This window comes from Symphalangus syndactylus, chromosome 2 (assembly GCF_028878055.3).
Source record: "Symphalangus syndactylus isolate Jambi chromosome 2, NHGRI_mSymSyn1-v2.1_pri, whole genome shotgun sequence".
In the NCBI taxonomy this organism is placed as follows: domain Eukaryota; kingdom Metazoa; phylum Chordata; class Mammalia; order Primates; family Hylobatidae; genus Symphalangus; species Symphalangus syndactylus.
This window is the reverse complement of record NC_072424.2, coordinates 55948258-55965973: the sequence shown is the minus strand read 5'-3', so window position 1 is coordinate 55965973 and position 17716 is coordinate 55948258. Positions and strand designations below refer to the sequence as shown.

The window sequence follows — 17716 nt, the reverse complement described above, 5'->3', positions numbered from 1 at the left end:
AATGCTGCATTAACAAAAAATTCAAAATAGCCTGTAAACCTGAAGATAGGCCTTTTTTTTGCAAAAATTATGTGAAAATTTGAATGATCTGCCTAGAAATGAGAAAAGTATCACAGAAAATATCTTTTAAAACCTGACTTTTTAAAAAACCTAATATATTTGATTACATCATAATTTCTTTTTTTTTTTTTGGTAGCATCAATTTTTTATTTATAGTTTTTTCTAAACAAGATCCCAAGAAACTTCCACTTTAATTTTTCCCTTGGAGTACTTAAAGTACTTCAAGGTTCAATGTCAAGTGCAGATAAAACCCCTTCATTTTCAAACTTACTAAGAGTTAACAATACATTTGATAGTGAGCAGAATATGAAAGTACAGATGTTATCAAAAGAGGAAAATTCTTATGATACTGGGTTCAGAGATTAAAGAATTTGAAACAAGGGCTTTCATGACTGGGGAAAATCAAAGCTTTTCTTGAAGGGGGTGGGCTTTTACTACTCGAGCTATTAATTAAATGCAGAAATGAGATAACATAGTTATCCTGAACATCAAAAAAGCAACAGCTAATACAGCTAATGCATTATAAATAATGTATTTGATAATTGAATTAGTAAAACCTGGTTTACCACTCTAGGCTAGACAGTAATCAGTATAACCATTTGTAGTTTCTAATTTTAAAAAGTTTGGCTTCATATTTAAATTTCCTTTTACTATATATATATTACATATATACACACTGTTGTCTGTAACTCAAACTATAATGCTTGTCTGTAAAAAGAATAGTTTTTTATTTCAGAGATGCTTATAAGTCCCACTACTCACCTTTTTTCCTGTTTATAAAAACCAAAAATTTTGAAATTACTTCTAGCATAGATATGCTCAATGATTCATCCAAAATTTCAAGCCCATATCAGTAGATAGTTTTTCATAAAGTAATGTGCTATATTTTCTAATATCATATGGTCAAATACCCTGTTCATTTATGAACATTTTTCATGGGCAAGAGTAACTAAAGACAATGGGATCAAGCTGAATATGTTGCTACTCACTTTGAATACTAAATTGTGCTTGCATCCTAAAAATTAAAATGAGCTGCAGTAAGAATTAGAATATAAACTGTGTTCATTTGTACCATACACTAAAAACTAAAATCCTAAAAATAAGAATGAAAATACCTTACTTGTTCATTGAAAAATGAAAGATGAGAAGCAATAACAGTTGGTGATGATTTATTTTTATCTTTTGTTAAAGCTCTGAAATTGTAGTAAATCGCTAACTAAATTGAGGTAGAGGTAGACCCTAATGTTACTCCTTCCATGTGTCAAGTCTCTCACCTTAGGTCTCTAAGGTCACCTATAACTTAAGTCTCTCACCCTTAACTTATATACATTTTCCCTCTTAGTACATAAGCACGATTCATTTTGGAATGTGTTGTCATGAAAGAAAAATTAAGATAATTCAAATGGTACTTTAAAAATTCTGAACTACTAGCTAAAAAAATTCTCTTATAAAAATGTACACAAGGGCCAGGCATGGTGGCTCACGCCTGTAATCCTAACACTTTGGGAGGCCGAGGCGGGTGGATCACCCGAGGTCAGGAGTTCGACACCAGCCTGGCCAACATGGCGAAACCCCATGTCTACTAAAAACACAAAAATTAGCCAGGTGTGGTGGCGCATGCCTGTAATCTCAGCTACTTGGGAGGCTGAGGCAGGAGAATGGCTTAAACCCAGGGGGCAGAGGCTGCAGTGAGCCGAGATTGTGCCATTGCACTCCAGCTTGGGCAACAAGAGTGAAACTCCATCTCAAAAAAAAAACAAACAAAAAACACGATAATTCAATCTTCCTTTTCTGAGAGTCTCAAGTTGGAGAAAAATAATTCAATTTTCTATTTTGCTAGTAATAAATATATTTGTTTCTCCTCCAATTGTAGAGGAAAACAAGGAAAGAGAAGATGTATGATGCAAACATTATCAACAGTTTCATAATGAAGACTGGTAACATAACTATGAGGGTTGAACATTTTACCATTCCTCTTTGAAGGTTACATATAAGCTTTGATTCATATTAAATTTTCTGCTAAAACAACTACATCCTTTTCAGACTTCAATTCCATTAAACACACATCTATTTCCATTTTAAATCACATACAAGTGCTATGTGATCAGAGGGATGGTAAACACTAGGTAAGGCCTGGCGGGTGGTAACTTCTTCGTGACTAGGTAATGGAATCACCTGTTCAACCTCTAAAGCGTTTAAGTCAATGAAAATGTAATCTAGACATCCATGAAAGCCACCAACATAATTTGTGTAAGCAGGTTCACCACAAGCACTTTTCAGATTGAAGAAATGCGTAAGAGACATGTTGCATCTTTCCTCCTCCCCATTGGAAGCCCAGTCTTCATGATCCTCTGGAATGTTGCCATTGATGACAAAATGATACATTCCTGTTGATGGTGTACTATTAAAGTCCCCACAATATATAACTGGTGTGCCAGGATACAGATCACATGAAACATGTCTAATGTGAGCCAAGGCTACTGCCATTTGAATGAGGCGAATATACCCACCTTTAGGATGCCAGTAAAGATGGGTATTAGCAACACATATCCTTTTAGAAGAGTCCTTGGTAGACTGAAGAACTGAAACCTGAAGAACAGAAGATCTCTGGAGCACCTTCTCCTGCGCTGATGGGTACAAAACTAGTTTCTCCAGCAGTTCTTTGTGAAGTGGGTCGGACTCGAGGGCTTCGTAGAATGAAATGTCATGCTGGCTAAGAAGGCTGAACTTAGACTTTCGGTAGAAAGTGGCCAGGCCTTCGTGCTGCTTGATTCGAAACACCCCCTCTAGCCCGAAGGCCTCTAAGGCGGGTACCAGGCTGTCAGAAAACACTGCGCGGTCAACCTCCTGCAAACAGATGACATCCGCGTTGTAGCTGGTGAGTTCCTTCTGGATAAGGTTCTGGCGGTAGTCGAGCTCCAGGGCCTAGGGGGCGCAGTATGGGTACAGAACCGTTCGCGAGAACTCAGTCTGCGCGTACGTGTCTGCCAGGATGTTGTGAGAGACAGTGCGGATGAGAGCGTCCTCCGTCACCTTCTTCGTGTAGAGATGCCGGTGGTCAAAAGTGCAGGTGCCAGGCCCAGCCTCTACCACACATACACTTTCCAACTCCCGCCTGGGCCCAAAGCGCTGCCCATGGCCTGGGGTGCAATGAAGCTTGAGCCTTAGCCCGATATCCGCATTGGACGGGGTGTAGACGCGCTCCTCCACATCAGTCTCAATCCAAGAAGAAGGTGAGGAGGGAGACAATGACGAGGGGACACCGACCTCGGGCTCCGCGGCTCCGGGCTTGGCTTCCTTATACCAGCGGAAAAGGGAGCTGGCGGGATCCCCAAATTCGAGGCTGAGTTTGGGGCACACAGGGAACCCGGCCATGATGTAGCGCGGCAACTGCAGTTCGGTGAAGGCGGGCGGGTTGCGCTCCACCTTGTACTTAACATCACCGCGCCGTCTTGCCAGGCATCCACGTTGAGCACGTCCTCAGCCACTGCCTCTTCCCGGTAGTACAGCTTCACCACGGGCTCGCAGGCCACAGCTGGCTCGGGTCCCGGCCCTGAACAGGCCGCACCGCCGTTCGCATTCGGCCGGCTCTTCCTGCTCTTCTTGGCGGCGGCCGCCTTAGCGTGACCCTTTAGGGCATTGGTAGCGATGCGGCTGAGGACTCGACCCAGCGGCTCGATCTGGTCGCGCTGCATGTTCTTGTGGCTACCATCAGCCAAAGCGAATGACAGGCTCAGCTTGGGTTCCGAGGGTACACAGCGCACTACAGCGCGCTGCATCGCTCCCTCCGCTGTCTGGCTCTCCGCTTCAGCCCGGCTCAGCTTCTCCACCGCCGTCCGGCTCACCCGAAGCGCGGCGCGGGCGCCTGGGAGCCTCCACATGAACCTGGTGGCCTAGCGGTCGACAAGACCCGCGGCCGATCAGCGGCCTACTGTCAGGTGGGTACATCATAATTTCTAATAGTTTTTTCTTCTTGATAATAATACACCTGAACTTATTTCTTGTATTTTCACTTTCTGGCCTTTTCACAAGTTAAGATGGTTAGTTTTTTTCCTTCCAATTGGAGCCTAAAAGTGATGCTCATTCTATAGCATCATTATGCTGTCTTAGCGATGCTATGGAATGAGTGGGAATGAGGAACTAATTCTCAAAGTAATGTTTCTTCTTACAACATTCAAGGAATATCCTTACAGAAGGTAAGTTGGAGTAAGTACATTTGTGAGATATTCCCTGCTTCATCAGTTTTCGATTTTAATTTCTCCAATAACTAGTTTTCAAGGACTATTATATTTAATTGTCTGTCTTCTTCCAGTCGTACTTTTTCTCAGTCTCTTGCAGTTTGCCCTTTCAGTAATGAGACTAGTCAAATCTTTAGCAAGCCTGAGTCAGTGGATTATGAAAGCTCTAAAGAACAAAATGAAGCTGATGTGGATCTGTTACTTTTATTTCTCATGGGTAAAAATCTTGTATAGTTTTCGATTATCCTAATTGTCAGTTTGAAACCTGAAATTTATGTGTGCAAATGAGAATATTTTTATGCTAATGGTTTTGGATTCTAGGTATTTTTTCAGAGTGCTTAGAAGGCAGAAAGAAAACTTTGTATAGGATCTAATAAAAAACATTTAAATAAATACTTAGCATCACATATATCACAGAATATTACTTTAAATACAATAATAAGTTAAAAGGAGAAATTTTGCCTGAGTATGATGTAACAAAATAGTACTAAAATCATCTTCATTCACTTAGTAACTGCTTATTGAGCACTTATCCTATAATTGTGATGGAGTTGAACATTGGTCCTACTATCATGATTGTAGTATATGGGGTCACCATTGTTGTGTATTATCAGTGCAAACAAAAATTCCTAATTAGGTATAATTACTTGATACAAAATATGGCCAAGTGATCATGCTGTTTCTCATAATTGTGATATGAGAAAATTTAACAGGAAGTTCTTATAATATTAACCAATAGGGAAATACTTCTCTAGTGATGTTTAAAAATAAGATCTTAAAATTAAGAATTTTACCTGTATTTCTTATTTTAATTCAAGCATCCTGTTTTATGCATTAATTGCATAAAAAGTGAATTAAAATTACACACAACCATTTTATCTGAATATTCTTTTCGTGAATTGATTTTTTAAAATATTAAAATAAACTGTATTTATTGAGATACCAAAAGTAATGAATGAACTCTAGAACTTCAATTACATATTACACACACATCTACTTTCTTTCCCATGTTTAATTAGGTATGAAAAGAGTCAAATTACTTTTAAGACTGAAAATTATACTAGTGTTTAATTTAGTCATTTAAATTCTCTATAGCCATGTGTTGGATAGATTTTCATTTCTGTCTAGCGGTCTCTGTTGGCTATGATTCGCATAGGTAGCTATCTGTATTTTCCCAAATATTTTTAATGCATGAAACACAGCATTATATATACACATAAGTAGAATGTGCTATTTTAATAAAAATAAAATTATACATTTTATTTTTAAATTTAAGAAATCATTTGGAATATATTTAATATAATAGACATAACATGGCATTGTGCTGATAAACTATAATTTATTTAAATTTTCTCATTAACTTTCTTCTTTTTTTTAACCTTTCTAAATGATTCTAGGCCATGTGCAGTGGTTCATGCTTATAATCCCAGCACTTTGGAGGCTGAGGTGGGAGGATCACTGGAGATCAGGAATTTGGCCAATATGTTGAAACAGGGTCTCTAGTGAAACTACAAAAATTAGCTCAGAATGGTGGTACAGACCTTTAATCCCAGCTACTCAGGTGGCTGAAACACCTATATATTTTAAAATAGTATTTTATAAGTGTAGTGTGAGGGTTACATATTCAGTGTTTTCCATGAAGGAAACTGATAGTTACTGATGGCTGTGATGGTGGAACATTTGGAGTGGCCACTGCGAGGATGCCAGCTGCATCAGGGGAGGCTCAGCTGGGGCTGTGTAATCTGGAGTTGGCAGGGGGCAGGAACAGGTGATCCCAGTAGGAGCCCCACACCCTACTGAGTTAGAGGGGTGGGAGCCTGTACTCTCTGGCCCAGCTGCAGCTGCCCAGCTGCAGCTCCAGACCTGGGCATCCCTGTGCTCTTGGGGGTGCAGGAAACCCCCTGACACTGCAGGCTTAGAAGTGCCTGCTCCCGGTCGGGCGCAATGGCTCAAATCTGTAATCCCAGCACTTTGGGAGGCCAAGGTGGGCACATTAGGTCAAGAGTTTGAGACCAGCCTGGCCAATATGGTGAAACCACCTTTCTACTAAAAATACAAAAATTAGCCAGGCGTAGTGGTGCATGCCTTTAGTTCCAGCTACTTGGGAGGCTGAGGCAGAAGAATTACTTGGATCCGGGAGGTGGAGCTTGCAGTGAGCAGAGATTGTAGTGCTGCACCCCAGCCTGGGCGACAGAGTGAGACTCTGTCTCAAAAAAAAAAAAAAAAAAAAAGTGTCTGTACCCAATCTCTGGCCTCTCTGCACTCCTGGCACCCACTCTGCAGTGGAGCAAAGTTGTGGATGTGTCCTGATAGCTGAGCCTGAGTGCTGTTGTGACCCGGCTGGGTGTGCATGCAGTCACAGTAGTGCTGAAACAACAATCTTGCACTGCCTTGCCACCCCTGCTGGAAACTGTTGCTGAGACTAAAATATTTTGCGCAGATGAGAATGGGAGGGAGGCTGGGAGGCAGAGGGCAGCTTAGCATGGGCCTGCAGGTGCCATTCAGTGTGGATAGTCTGGGCGCTGTGGATGGTATGTTGATGGTGGTGGGAGGCAGACAGGTTTCTAGGTGGGAAGGAGTAAGTCCCCCATGAAACCTCCCCTTCAAGCCATTGACGGCCTGAAGCCTGGGGGCTGGGCTGCAAGTTTCATGTGAAGTCTGAGACTTGGAGTGAGAACTTCCATGATGCCTTTTGGCTAATCAACTGGTGCTTTCTTCAGGACTGCCCATGATCAACCATGGACCAATCAGCATGCATTTCCTCCATTCTGAGCCCATAAACCCCCCAGACTCAGCCAGACTCAGACACTCCTCAATACTACCTCCCTGCTGATAGGCACTACCCACTTTGAGTCTCCTCTCTGCTGAGAGCTGTTCAGTCACCCAATAAAGGTCTTCTTCACTTTGCTCACACTCTAGTTGTCCATGTCACCTCATTCTTCCTGGATGTGGGACAAGAACTCGGGACCTGCCAAATGGCAGGAGCTAAACAGACTGTAACACTTCACTGGCCAGATCATTGTGCTGAAGGCAGGAGCTGAAAGGGCTATAACACTATAGCCCTGCCACCCTCTGCTGGCACTGGGCAGCCACCTCATGTGACAGGAAGCAGCGGCAGGGCCAGGCCAGTCCAGGAGAAATGGACTGGAGTGGGGCAGCAGGAGTGAAAGAGCTGTAACACAAATGGGCTGAACACATGTTCCCTGCCCCCACCCCTGCCACCAAAACATGCACCCCTGCTAGCTGTGATGTGAGCAATGAGAAGGAGAGAAGAGCTGTAGACCTTCTGGGAGCCCAGACCTCAGGGCTCCTCAAGCCAGGGATGTGACATTCTATAACACCCTCTTTAGGGCTCTGAAATTATTGGTGTCTCAGAGTTTTGTGGTACAACCACGTTCCCCTGGTCCAGACACTGGTACCTGTAGTGGAATCCACTTGTGGTATTTTTGGTCCAGCCACAGCCTCACATGCAGCTGGTGCCTAGAGCTGTCTGCCCTACTGCAACAGCCAGTGTGCCTGGGTCTGCGAACTGGCAAACCCCACGCTTGCTTGGTCACACACCTTTTGCCACTCTGCACCTGGCTCACCCCTGGCAGGCATGGGATCCAGGCTGGTAGTGAGAGCCTGCCATGCTGAGTGGGTGAAATGAGTCCAGTGGGTGTGAGCAAAACTCAAGCAGAGGTGCCACCAGCCACAGAGGTTTCTGGCTAGTGAAGCAACAGCCTAAGTATCCTGAGACATTATTACTTCTAAGGAAATAAATAGGGAAGTCCCTGTGGAGTTAATCCTTTAAGAGAGGTTGGATTTTTAACAGATATATAGACCAGCATTTTAAGCCCAGAGAGAGAAATGGGCAAAGGTGAGAGCAATACTTATATGCCCTTGTATGCTTAATACCTATGAAATGGATTGGGGGATATTGTAGGGATATAGTAACATAAACAAAAACCCAGAAATCACCATATTATATAAAATGCACTACAAGTAGTATTAGGAAATTAAAGATTATATAATTTAAAATGCTGTTTTGAATAACACTGCTGTTTTGAATCAACTGCAGAAGTTGAAATGGTTGACTTGAGTCAGTATGATTTTAAGAGACAAGCTGGGGAAAGAAACATTTCCTACCACAGGCAATAAAAGGAGAAGGACACAAACATCAGCATGAACATTGTCCATAGAGGCCTTTTTCCAAGGACTTTTCCTTGCAAATTGTAGAAATTGTAATTTGTAACTGACCATTTTCTTTCTACATACATTCTTTCTCACATTTTTGCTAATTTTTTATGTGCATCAGTCCTTTCCAGATTCTATGAGACCTTCAAGGTTAGAATCATGCAGATTACTTTTTTCTAGATCCGCTATTGTTATCACAATGCAGAGAATTCATTAACTGAGTTTCAGCCTTCTGATGTGAAATCAGAATGACTTTCCTTATGGGCCCTTTAAATCGCAAAAAATAACACTAACGATGGTAGTATTAAGTGCTCAATAAACTTGATGTTTGTTGATTGGTTTCATAGCACATATTCCATATCTTCACATTAAGAAATAGACTTTTATAATCCAAAATATCTTCCCATTGGTATTTTATAAGTGCAACTGCAACAGTGAAAATGGCAGATAGATATAAATATTTTGGACATTTCTATTAAAGTTTCACCCTTTTAAAACTGTGTTGCATTCCAGACTGTAAAACTTGCTTTTCATGTGTTATAATTCATAGTTTTTTAGTCCTCTTCCATCATATGATGTTATAGGTAGATGTTTAAAGTTGATGTTATTTCTAAATTTATAACAAAGCTATGGATTACATATTTAATAGAAAACATATTAAAAAGCAAAAAATAATGGCAGCTCTTCCGAAAGATTATATTTCTACAAATCTGTTAAATTGGTACTATTTCTTTCTAAATGCTACATAAGACATGGATTACATATGGTGATAGTGCACATTGATCTTCAAACTGGACCTTTTAGGTTCAATATTCATAGATTTTGTTTGCTTTTCATGTTAGGTAATACTATAAGCATCATTTTAATCTTCATTTGGGTTACTAAGAAAAATGTCCACTTTTATACCAAGTAACAAAGTTACAATTAATGTAGTTAAGAAATACTTGAGTAACACTTAAATGATTATCTTTAATCTTTCCTTTCACTTCCTGATAGTTATTTGGAGCTAATTTTGGCAAGCTGTGTAGCATGGTGTTAACAGTTGATGATTTAGATTCAGATTAGGAAGTATCAAAGTATGAATCTGATACTTCAACTGTAAACTTTGTCTTTCAGATTTATCCATCAAAAATATAGGAAAATTGATAATAGTTATGTTGGCAATATGCTTAGAGTTATTTTATAATACTTCAAATACTTAATTATTACCTGCTATTATTGTATTCATTTGGATTTTAAAATTTGAAATAAGCTGCAATACATAATCAAATAACTGTCTGACATCATGACTAAAAATAATAAAGTTCTAAAAGCACATCCTTTTAAAATAATATTTAATGAGATAACTCATAAATTGTTTCTAAACATATAGAAAGTGGTTTTATCACACTAGGATTTACATGTATTTATCATTTTTTTGGTAAATTTTACTTGCTCTTATTTATACAGATTTTTTTGGAAAGAATAAGTTACAAAATTTCAGTTAGACAAGAGACAAAAGTTGAAGAGATCTGTTGAACAACATGGTGACTATAGTTAATAATGTATTGCATTCTTGAAAAACCCTGAGAATGTATACAAAGTATTCTTACCACAAAATAAAAACTCAGTGAGGCAATGTCTACGTTAGCCAGATTTAGTCAGTCTACAATGTATATACAGTTTACTTCAAAACATGCCCTTGTACACAGTAAATACATACACTTTTTCTTTCAATATAAAATTTAAAAAAAACAAAATATTATTTTCTTTTTTTTTGTTTTAATTGAGATGAGTTAAATGTGGTTGCTTCTTTACTTAAGGGCTATTTAAGAAAAATCCAAATAACTATAAAAGCAAAAATACTCTTAAACCAGTATCCTAATTCAACATGGTCAGTATGGATTTTTTTTCTGGTGTTGTTTTTATTTTATAACTAGCAGTAATTATAATCAAGAAGCTTAGACATTTTTATAAATGCTGACAGAAGTGCTCACTTAAAAAACGCATGGCATCTGAGGATTTATGAATGCATGTGTACACCCAAAAGGTACTTTGGGCTGAAATAGATGACACTCAACTACTTCCTGTTAGAAGTAAGAAAATGTGTTAATTGCATTTAATATAGTTTATTATACTGTAGTCAACACAGGCCATCTGTCCACAACAGCTGCCTCATGGTGGTTTCACCAAAGCATGTGCGTGTATATATTTTAAGTGGAAGCACAATTGAAAAGAGCAAAACAGCCTACATTGAGTTTGTATTACATGACTATGCAGCAAATAAATATAAAAATATTATACCAACATGAATAGACTCCAATCAAATTTTCTCCTGGTGCAACAAGTGACTTTGTTTAAAAGTAAATATCAATAAATCACTTAACTAAGAAATAACCATTAGATTTCGAATTGTATAAGAATAAAAAAGTAAAAAAGATGACTAAAGTACTTTGCTTAATATATAAGCATAAATGGGGGTTTGAGAAGACTGGAGAGAAGTAGCAAAAGAGACGCCAGGAGCAGATGAGATGATAAGTCAGCGATCTGGAACCTGTGGTGGTGAAGTGTGTAAAAGGTACTTTTAAAAACAAAAATGTTAAATATTCAATATGCTATTAGCAATTCTGTGATTTATTCTGCTCATAAAAGGCTTAGTAAAGTCTACTAGACAAAAAAATTGTCTACTAGACAAAAAAAAAATACTATGTTTTTGCTAGATAAAGATCAAAGGCAATGCTGTTTTGATGACTGGGTTCAGGAAAGAATCAAAAGGCAAAGCATGGTGAATCGAATTTCAACTTTTTAAACAGAACAGACTTGGGAAACACAGTAACTCGTAGAAATATACAGATAATCATGCAAATATGTTACCTCCTCAAAAATTCAGATACTTTGAGATGAGGATGCCACTTTTCCCAAGCAGATAAACCTTAAATAGTTTTAATTGAATTTAATTCAATGTATTTTAGTCAGCGTAAGCTTAAGCTTATTTTAGGAGAAAAGGTGACCACAGTAGGTAAATGAGTTGTTAATTTTCTGAGGAAAGACACTAAAAGGTAAAGATCATTCATTTCAATAAATATTTATTGAGTGCTTCTTGTGCCAAATGATTATTAAACCACTGTGTATCTCACAGTGACCGAAGACAGAAATTCTTACCTCTATGAAAGAGACAGAAAAGAAAAACAATAAATGAGTTCAGTTATACTGTATATTACGCAATGATAAGTACTATGAGGTAAATAAAGCTGGCAAGGTAGAATTAGGGACAGGATGCAATTTTAATTTGAGCAAAGACTCAAATTAGGAAGGCACAAATCAGATAGAGATATGGGTAAATAGAGTTGCAGACACATGAACATGAAAGGTCTCTGAGTTTTAATTTGACATTTAAGAAATAGCAAGGGAGTCTGGGACCACAAATTATAAAGATGTCTTCATGTTAATTTTCTATTGGCAAAATATAACCAACTCTGTAAGTGCTAGTCAACTAATAAAGTAGACTCATTTCATAAACAGAAATACTAAAGGATTTTAAGTTGTTTGTCCTAACAATTTACAACTCCTAGCTTGTTCAAATTTACATACTATTTTAGAATATTATTTGAATACTACTCTTTTATCCCTACTATGTAAGTAATTAGCTATAGCTTTTTTTTATTCTTGTCTCATTTGATTTTATGACTACACAGGAGGATGAGCCAAACTATGTGAAATATTTTTAAACTCTTTATTCTTCATTAATCTGAATAGAATTGACAAAGTGTTAGAAATGCCAGAGAAAGGAAACAGAAAAACCTTATAAAGTATTTATGCATTCATTTATTCAATACATTTATTGAACAACTGTCATATGCCAGCAGCAGGCTAAGCACTGAAACTATGGTACTGTAAAATCAGACATGATTTTGTCCTTAAGAAGGTAACATTCTAGTAAGCCATTCATGCATTAAACAAATATAACAAAATAATTTGAAAGAATGTTTTACAGCAACATGCAGTTGCAAGGAATCCTCTTGTCTTGGAAATCAGAGAAGTCCTAGAAACATACAAAGGCATTATAACTGTCTTATGAAATAGAAAATATTAATTTGGTCAGAGAGAGAGTGATTAAATATATGAAATAGTGATCATGCCACAATTTCAAGTTCTGAAAGTTGTCCACAAGACTGGGCAAAATGGGTATCACCTGTAACTCTGATAAGGACAGTTTTGGTATAGTCCTGAAAATGAAAGATTGATTGAAGTATGTTCATAAGAAATGTTCACCACGGTGCTATTCACAATAGCAAAAACATAGAATCAACCCAGGTGCCCATAAATGGTGCATTGGATAAAGAAAATGTGGTATACATGCAACATGGAATACTACAAACGCATAAAAGATAATGAAATCGTGTCCTTTGCAGAAACGTGGGTAAAGCTGGAAGCTATTATCTTATGCAAACTAACACAGAAAAGAAAAACCAAATGCTGCATATTGTCACTTATAAGTGAGAGCTAAACATTTAGTACACATAGACATAAAGGTGGGAACGATAGACACTGGGCACTACTAGATAGGAAAGATAGGGAGTGGGAAGGGGCATGAACTGAAGAACTACCTATTGGATATTATGGTACTGTGCTCACTACCTGGGTGACAGATTCAGACATACCCCAAACCTCAGCATCATAAATTATATCTTTGTAACAACCCACACATATACCCCCTGATTCTAAATAAAAGTTGGAGAAGAAAAAAAATGGAAAGGAAATGAAAACTGAGAATATAGACAACTCCTTTAAGGAATTTTGTGATAAACGGTGCTGAAAAATTAGTCAGAAGGTGAAATTGGCAAAAATCATTTTTCAGCATTAGATTTATATCGCATTTTTCTTAGTTTATGAGAAAATTAAAGACAATTGATAATAGGTCATAGAGGGGGGTCAATGACACAGTGTATTTTATGATGTAAATAAAAAGGAACATAATTTAATGCAGAAGTAGAAAAGTTAGCATTAGGTTACACCATGATCTGCTCATCCAGAAAGCAAAATACATGACTTCTGATGTAGGTAGCTACATATAGGTAGAAAAAGCAAGAATTGTTATTTTAATTTATTTTAATTTCTCAATGGAAAAAAGGGCAGCATTATCAGCTAACCATGGCAATTGGAGAGGGGTCTTAGTGATTTAAGGAGATACAAGATGGTAAATGGTTGCTGAATTGAGTGGCCCACATGAGGGTTGTGAATTTAAGTTAAAGCCTTCGGGCAGCCTTGTTCAGGGACTGTTGCAGGTGAATATAGATGAGATTTTGATTAAACGTAGCATTGGAGTTTTATCAGGTAAATATACTGAAGGAAGAGAATTGCAGGAATGTTGAGGGTCTATATAAAAAAAGCTAAATGATGGGTGTCTTAGTCCCTTTGGTGCTGATAGAGCACCACAGACTGGGTAATTTATAAAAAACACACATGCATTTCTCACAGTTCTGGAGGGAATGAAAGTTCAAGATCCAGTTTGCAACATCTGGTTGAATTCCTTTTTGCTGCATCCTCACATGATGAAAAGTCAAAGGCCAAAAGGAGAAGAGTGTCCTCATATTAGAGAATAGCAGAAGAGAGAGCAAACCCACTAACAAGAACTCATTTTAAAAGGGCTGTATTAATTTGTTCTCATGCTGCTATGAAGAAATACCCAAGACAGGGTAATTTATTAAAAAAAAAAAAAAAGGTTTAGTTGATTCACAGTTACATGGCTGGGGAGGCTTCAGAAAACTTACAATCATAGTGCAAGCTATCTCTTTACAGGGCTGCAGGAGAGAGAATGAGTGCAAGCAGGGGAAATACCAGATGCTTAAAAAAATCCATCATATCTCATGAGACTCACTCATTATCGGGAGAACAACAGGAGGGAAACTACCACATGATTCAGCTACCTCCACTTGGTCCCAACTTTGACACGTGGGGATTATGGGAATTACAATTCAAGGGGAGATTTGGGTGTGGACACAGAGCCAAATCATATCACCGCCCTTTCCATTCATGAGGGAGGAGCCATCATAACGTATTCATCTCTCAAAGGTCCCACCTTCCAATACTGTCTCCTTGATACTAGGTTTCTACATGAATTTCAGAGGGGAAATTCCATTAAAACCATAGTAAGGCATCATACAATCTAACCTGTTAAAAGAGATGAGTAAAGACATTAGGGGCTTCTAGATATAACAAATGTAGTGGTATCAATTACTAATACATTCCAGTGGCATCTAAGATTTCCGGGAGATGGGGTACCAAAACGAGTGAGCTGAAAATATAGAGGTAGTGTTTAGAGAATAGATTACTGGAATTGAAATTATGGTGGTGTGACTATTTGTGTTTTGGGGAGTTAAGCAACAGCTAGGTAATTGGGTAATAGTCATTGCAGAAAAGGAGGTCAACAGATTGAGAAACTAGAATATCAGATGCATAATCTAAATGGATTTTGAAATCATTGCAAATTATGAGAGAATTAGTGTTGCAGAAAGATGAGGTGTGTCAGCCAAAATCCACATCCAGCTCCATGTTTGTGAGCCAAAGTTCTTACATAGATAAAGGTTGAAGATAGTTTCAGATCAATTTTGCCTCCAATACTGTTAAAAATGGAGGTGATTAGGAGACAGTTTAGGGACATGTATCTCAGTGGGTGTCGCACGGTCTAATCTCCTACAAATAAGCATCAGCTTTCTTTAGTGAACATTTGGAAAGATTATTTGATTAGAAATTCTTCTGTATTTGCATAGCAGCAAATCCATGTGTGTTTTCAATTTGTTGAACTCTTTCACCCTGAAGATGGCTCTGTCCTATTCAGATGGAGCTCCACATTTGTTGAAAGTGTGCTAATTCTCATCACTGGTGGAACAGGCAAGAAGGGCCCAGTGGTACCGTCTGCTGGCCCTAGGACAAGTCTGACCAAAAATTGAGCTGCATCTATAGGAAGACCCCTGACTTCCTCCAAAATAAAGTGTCTTGCAGTCCAGATCTTCCCTGTTTGCTTGTGGGCACAGCTGCCCTGGACCTCCCTTTCTGGGCTGGGGCTTTCCTGGGTTGGCCTTGGCCTCAGGAGTGGCTCTGGTTTGGCCCCAGGGGAGTGTGGCCTGGCCAAGCCTGCAGCCTTCCGGTTGTGCCCTTTGTGTCACTAAGACCCCACCCTGCCCCCCACTTCTGCTAAAACTGCACAGACAAATGCATTCTAGAGGCCACCCATGGCCTCCAGTGTACATTCCTCATGTTTACATCTTTTGTAATCTTCAAAACCAGTCCATAATGGTGTGATTAGTTTTGCTTCAAAAGCCCTGGTGTTGATTTCAGTCTATAGGAATTATGTGTAATTGTGGTGAGGGCACTTGTCCTGTATTAGAGTGAGTCTGTGCCCAGGTGGGGTCTGTGCCTTGCACACTGGTCTCCTCTATGTGCATATCGCTAGCTGAATGCAACAGCAATTTATATCTGGAACAAATACTCTCTGGGCATCACTGATTCTCTGCAGACAAGAGGTGGTATGGTAATCTCACTGACAGATGGACAGTGGCCCTCAGAAGGTCACAATGTCTTCTAGGAGCCATCAGTAATTTTCTAAGCTTTCCAAATGTTCATTTTATAAGAGTCAGGAGAATCTGTGAAATTTGCATCATTGGAGAAATGCAGTATTTAAGGTTAGCCTCTTACTCTTATCATTCACATAGTGTTCATACTCCTATACTGGGAAATATTTTTACACCATGGTTCATACCTGTTAATGACACATAAATTATTAAAGAATCATTTTATTTAGCAAAAGCTTATACAATGTTACTAAAGTCCTATATGATTTGTGCTACTACCCGATTACAGAGAAATGAGCTTCATATCTATTCCTTAACTTGTCTTGAGATAATAAGAAACTAATCAGTTTCTGCGTATTAGCTATTTTTCATATCATAAAGGATATTTTCCTCAGTGCACAACTAGTTACTGAGGCAAACCAAACAGTGAAGACTGGGAAATGTTTTGTGCATAATTGCTATGACTACTCCTACATGATTTTTTGTCAATTAACAACATCCTGATGGGACCAACAAAAATACATCTTCAAAACTAGCAATGAAACAGGATTAAATAAAACAAGTTGAGAATGAGAACATTTCTGTCATAAAGGCAACAATTAGTGATCATTGTAATACTAAAAGAAAATAAAGTCCCCTATTCAATTCATTTTATTGTCTCTTCATCAGAGAAAGCTTTTCCATGTGTGTAAGTTTGAATATTTTCTTGCTTTAAATATTTTTATCTATTATAAACAGTGCTACAAAAATATTTATTTTGTGTGTATGTGGGTATATGTGAATATATGTAACATGCAGTAGTAGAAATGAAACTGGTAAGTTAAAGGATGTGGATTTCCATATGATAAACATTGCCACAAACTCTTCTGAGATATTGTATCAATTTGTACTTCTACTAATAATGGGTAACAATATCATTTCACACAACATATTAAAATGTATACTAATTTATTCTAAATATTTGCTAATCTAAGTTCTGAAAAGCTTTTCCTAATTAAATTCTGAAATTTATACATATGCATAATTGATTGTTACATATATGTAAAACTATGATCTAAAGGTCAGATATTTTAACCTTTTTTTATTTCTTATTCTGTGTTCTACCTGTCTTCTGCATTTTTATTCTGTTACGACGTGTTATTTATTTTGTGCTTTTGATATTTTTATTATCTATTAAACGGATATGCCTATTGCAGGATTTATTCCTTTGCTATTCGTTGTAAAGGTACTTTCCCAGTTCATTGTTATAGTTTGTTTACAGTAATTTTTCCCTGGAAATAGTTAATAAATCATGTTAAAATTTATTTGTCATTTTTATTTTGGTGGCTGGATTTCAAATTATGTTAATAAAAGCCTTCTCTATGCCAAAATTATATGTTAAAATTCTCACAATATTTTTCTAGTAGTATTTATACAGTAAGTCTTTTTGTTATAATAGCATATAAACTATGATTCCATCTGTATTTTTTATTTTGGTCTAATGGGAAATCTAAACTGTTTTATTTAAAATGGTTACCCGATTGTTGGAAAAACAATTTGTTACATAATTAATCTTTCCTTCACTGATGTGAAGAACCACATTTATCACTTAGTGAAAGTGATTATCACTTTATGTTTTTCATTGATTTGCTTATATACACAGATATATATATATATATATATGGATACAGAGATAGATTAGAGATAGATATA

At 37.7% G+C, this 17716-nt stretch overlaps 1 protein-coding gene across 1 annotated transcript; it reads right to left on the bottom strand.

Moving 5' to 3' along the window:
• Window positions 1–628: 628 nt before the first annotated feature.
• LOC129462804 (2',5'-phosphodiesterase 12-like) lies at window positions 629–3991 on the bottom strand. Its single transcript, XM_055243161.2, is given in 2 exon segments — window positions 629–3506; window positions 3509–3991. Coding segments are annotated over 2 exon segments (1812 nt in total). The 5' UTR covers window positions 3942–3991; the 3' UTR covers window positions 629–2127.
• Between the last annotated feature and the right edge of the window lie 13725 nt (window positions 3992–17716).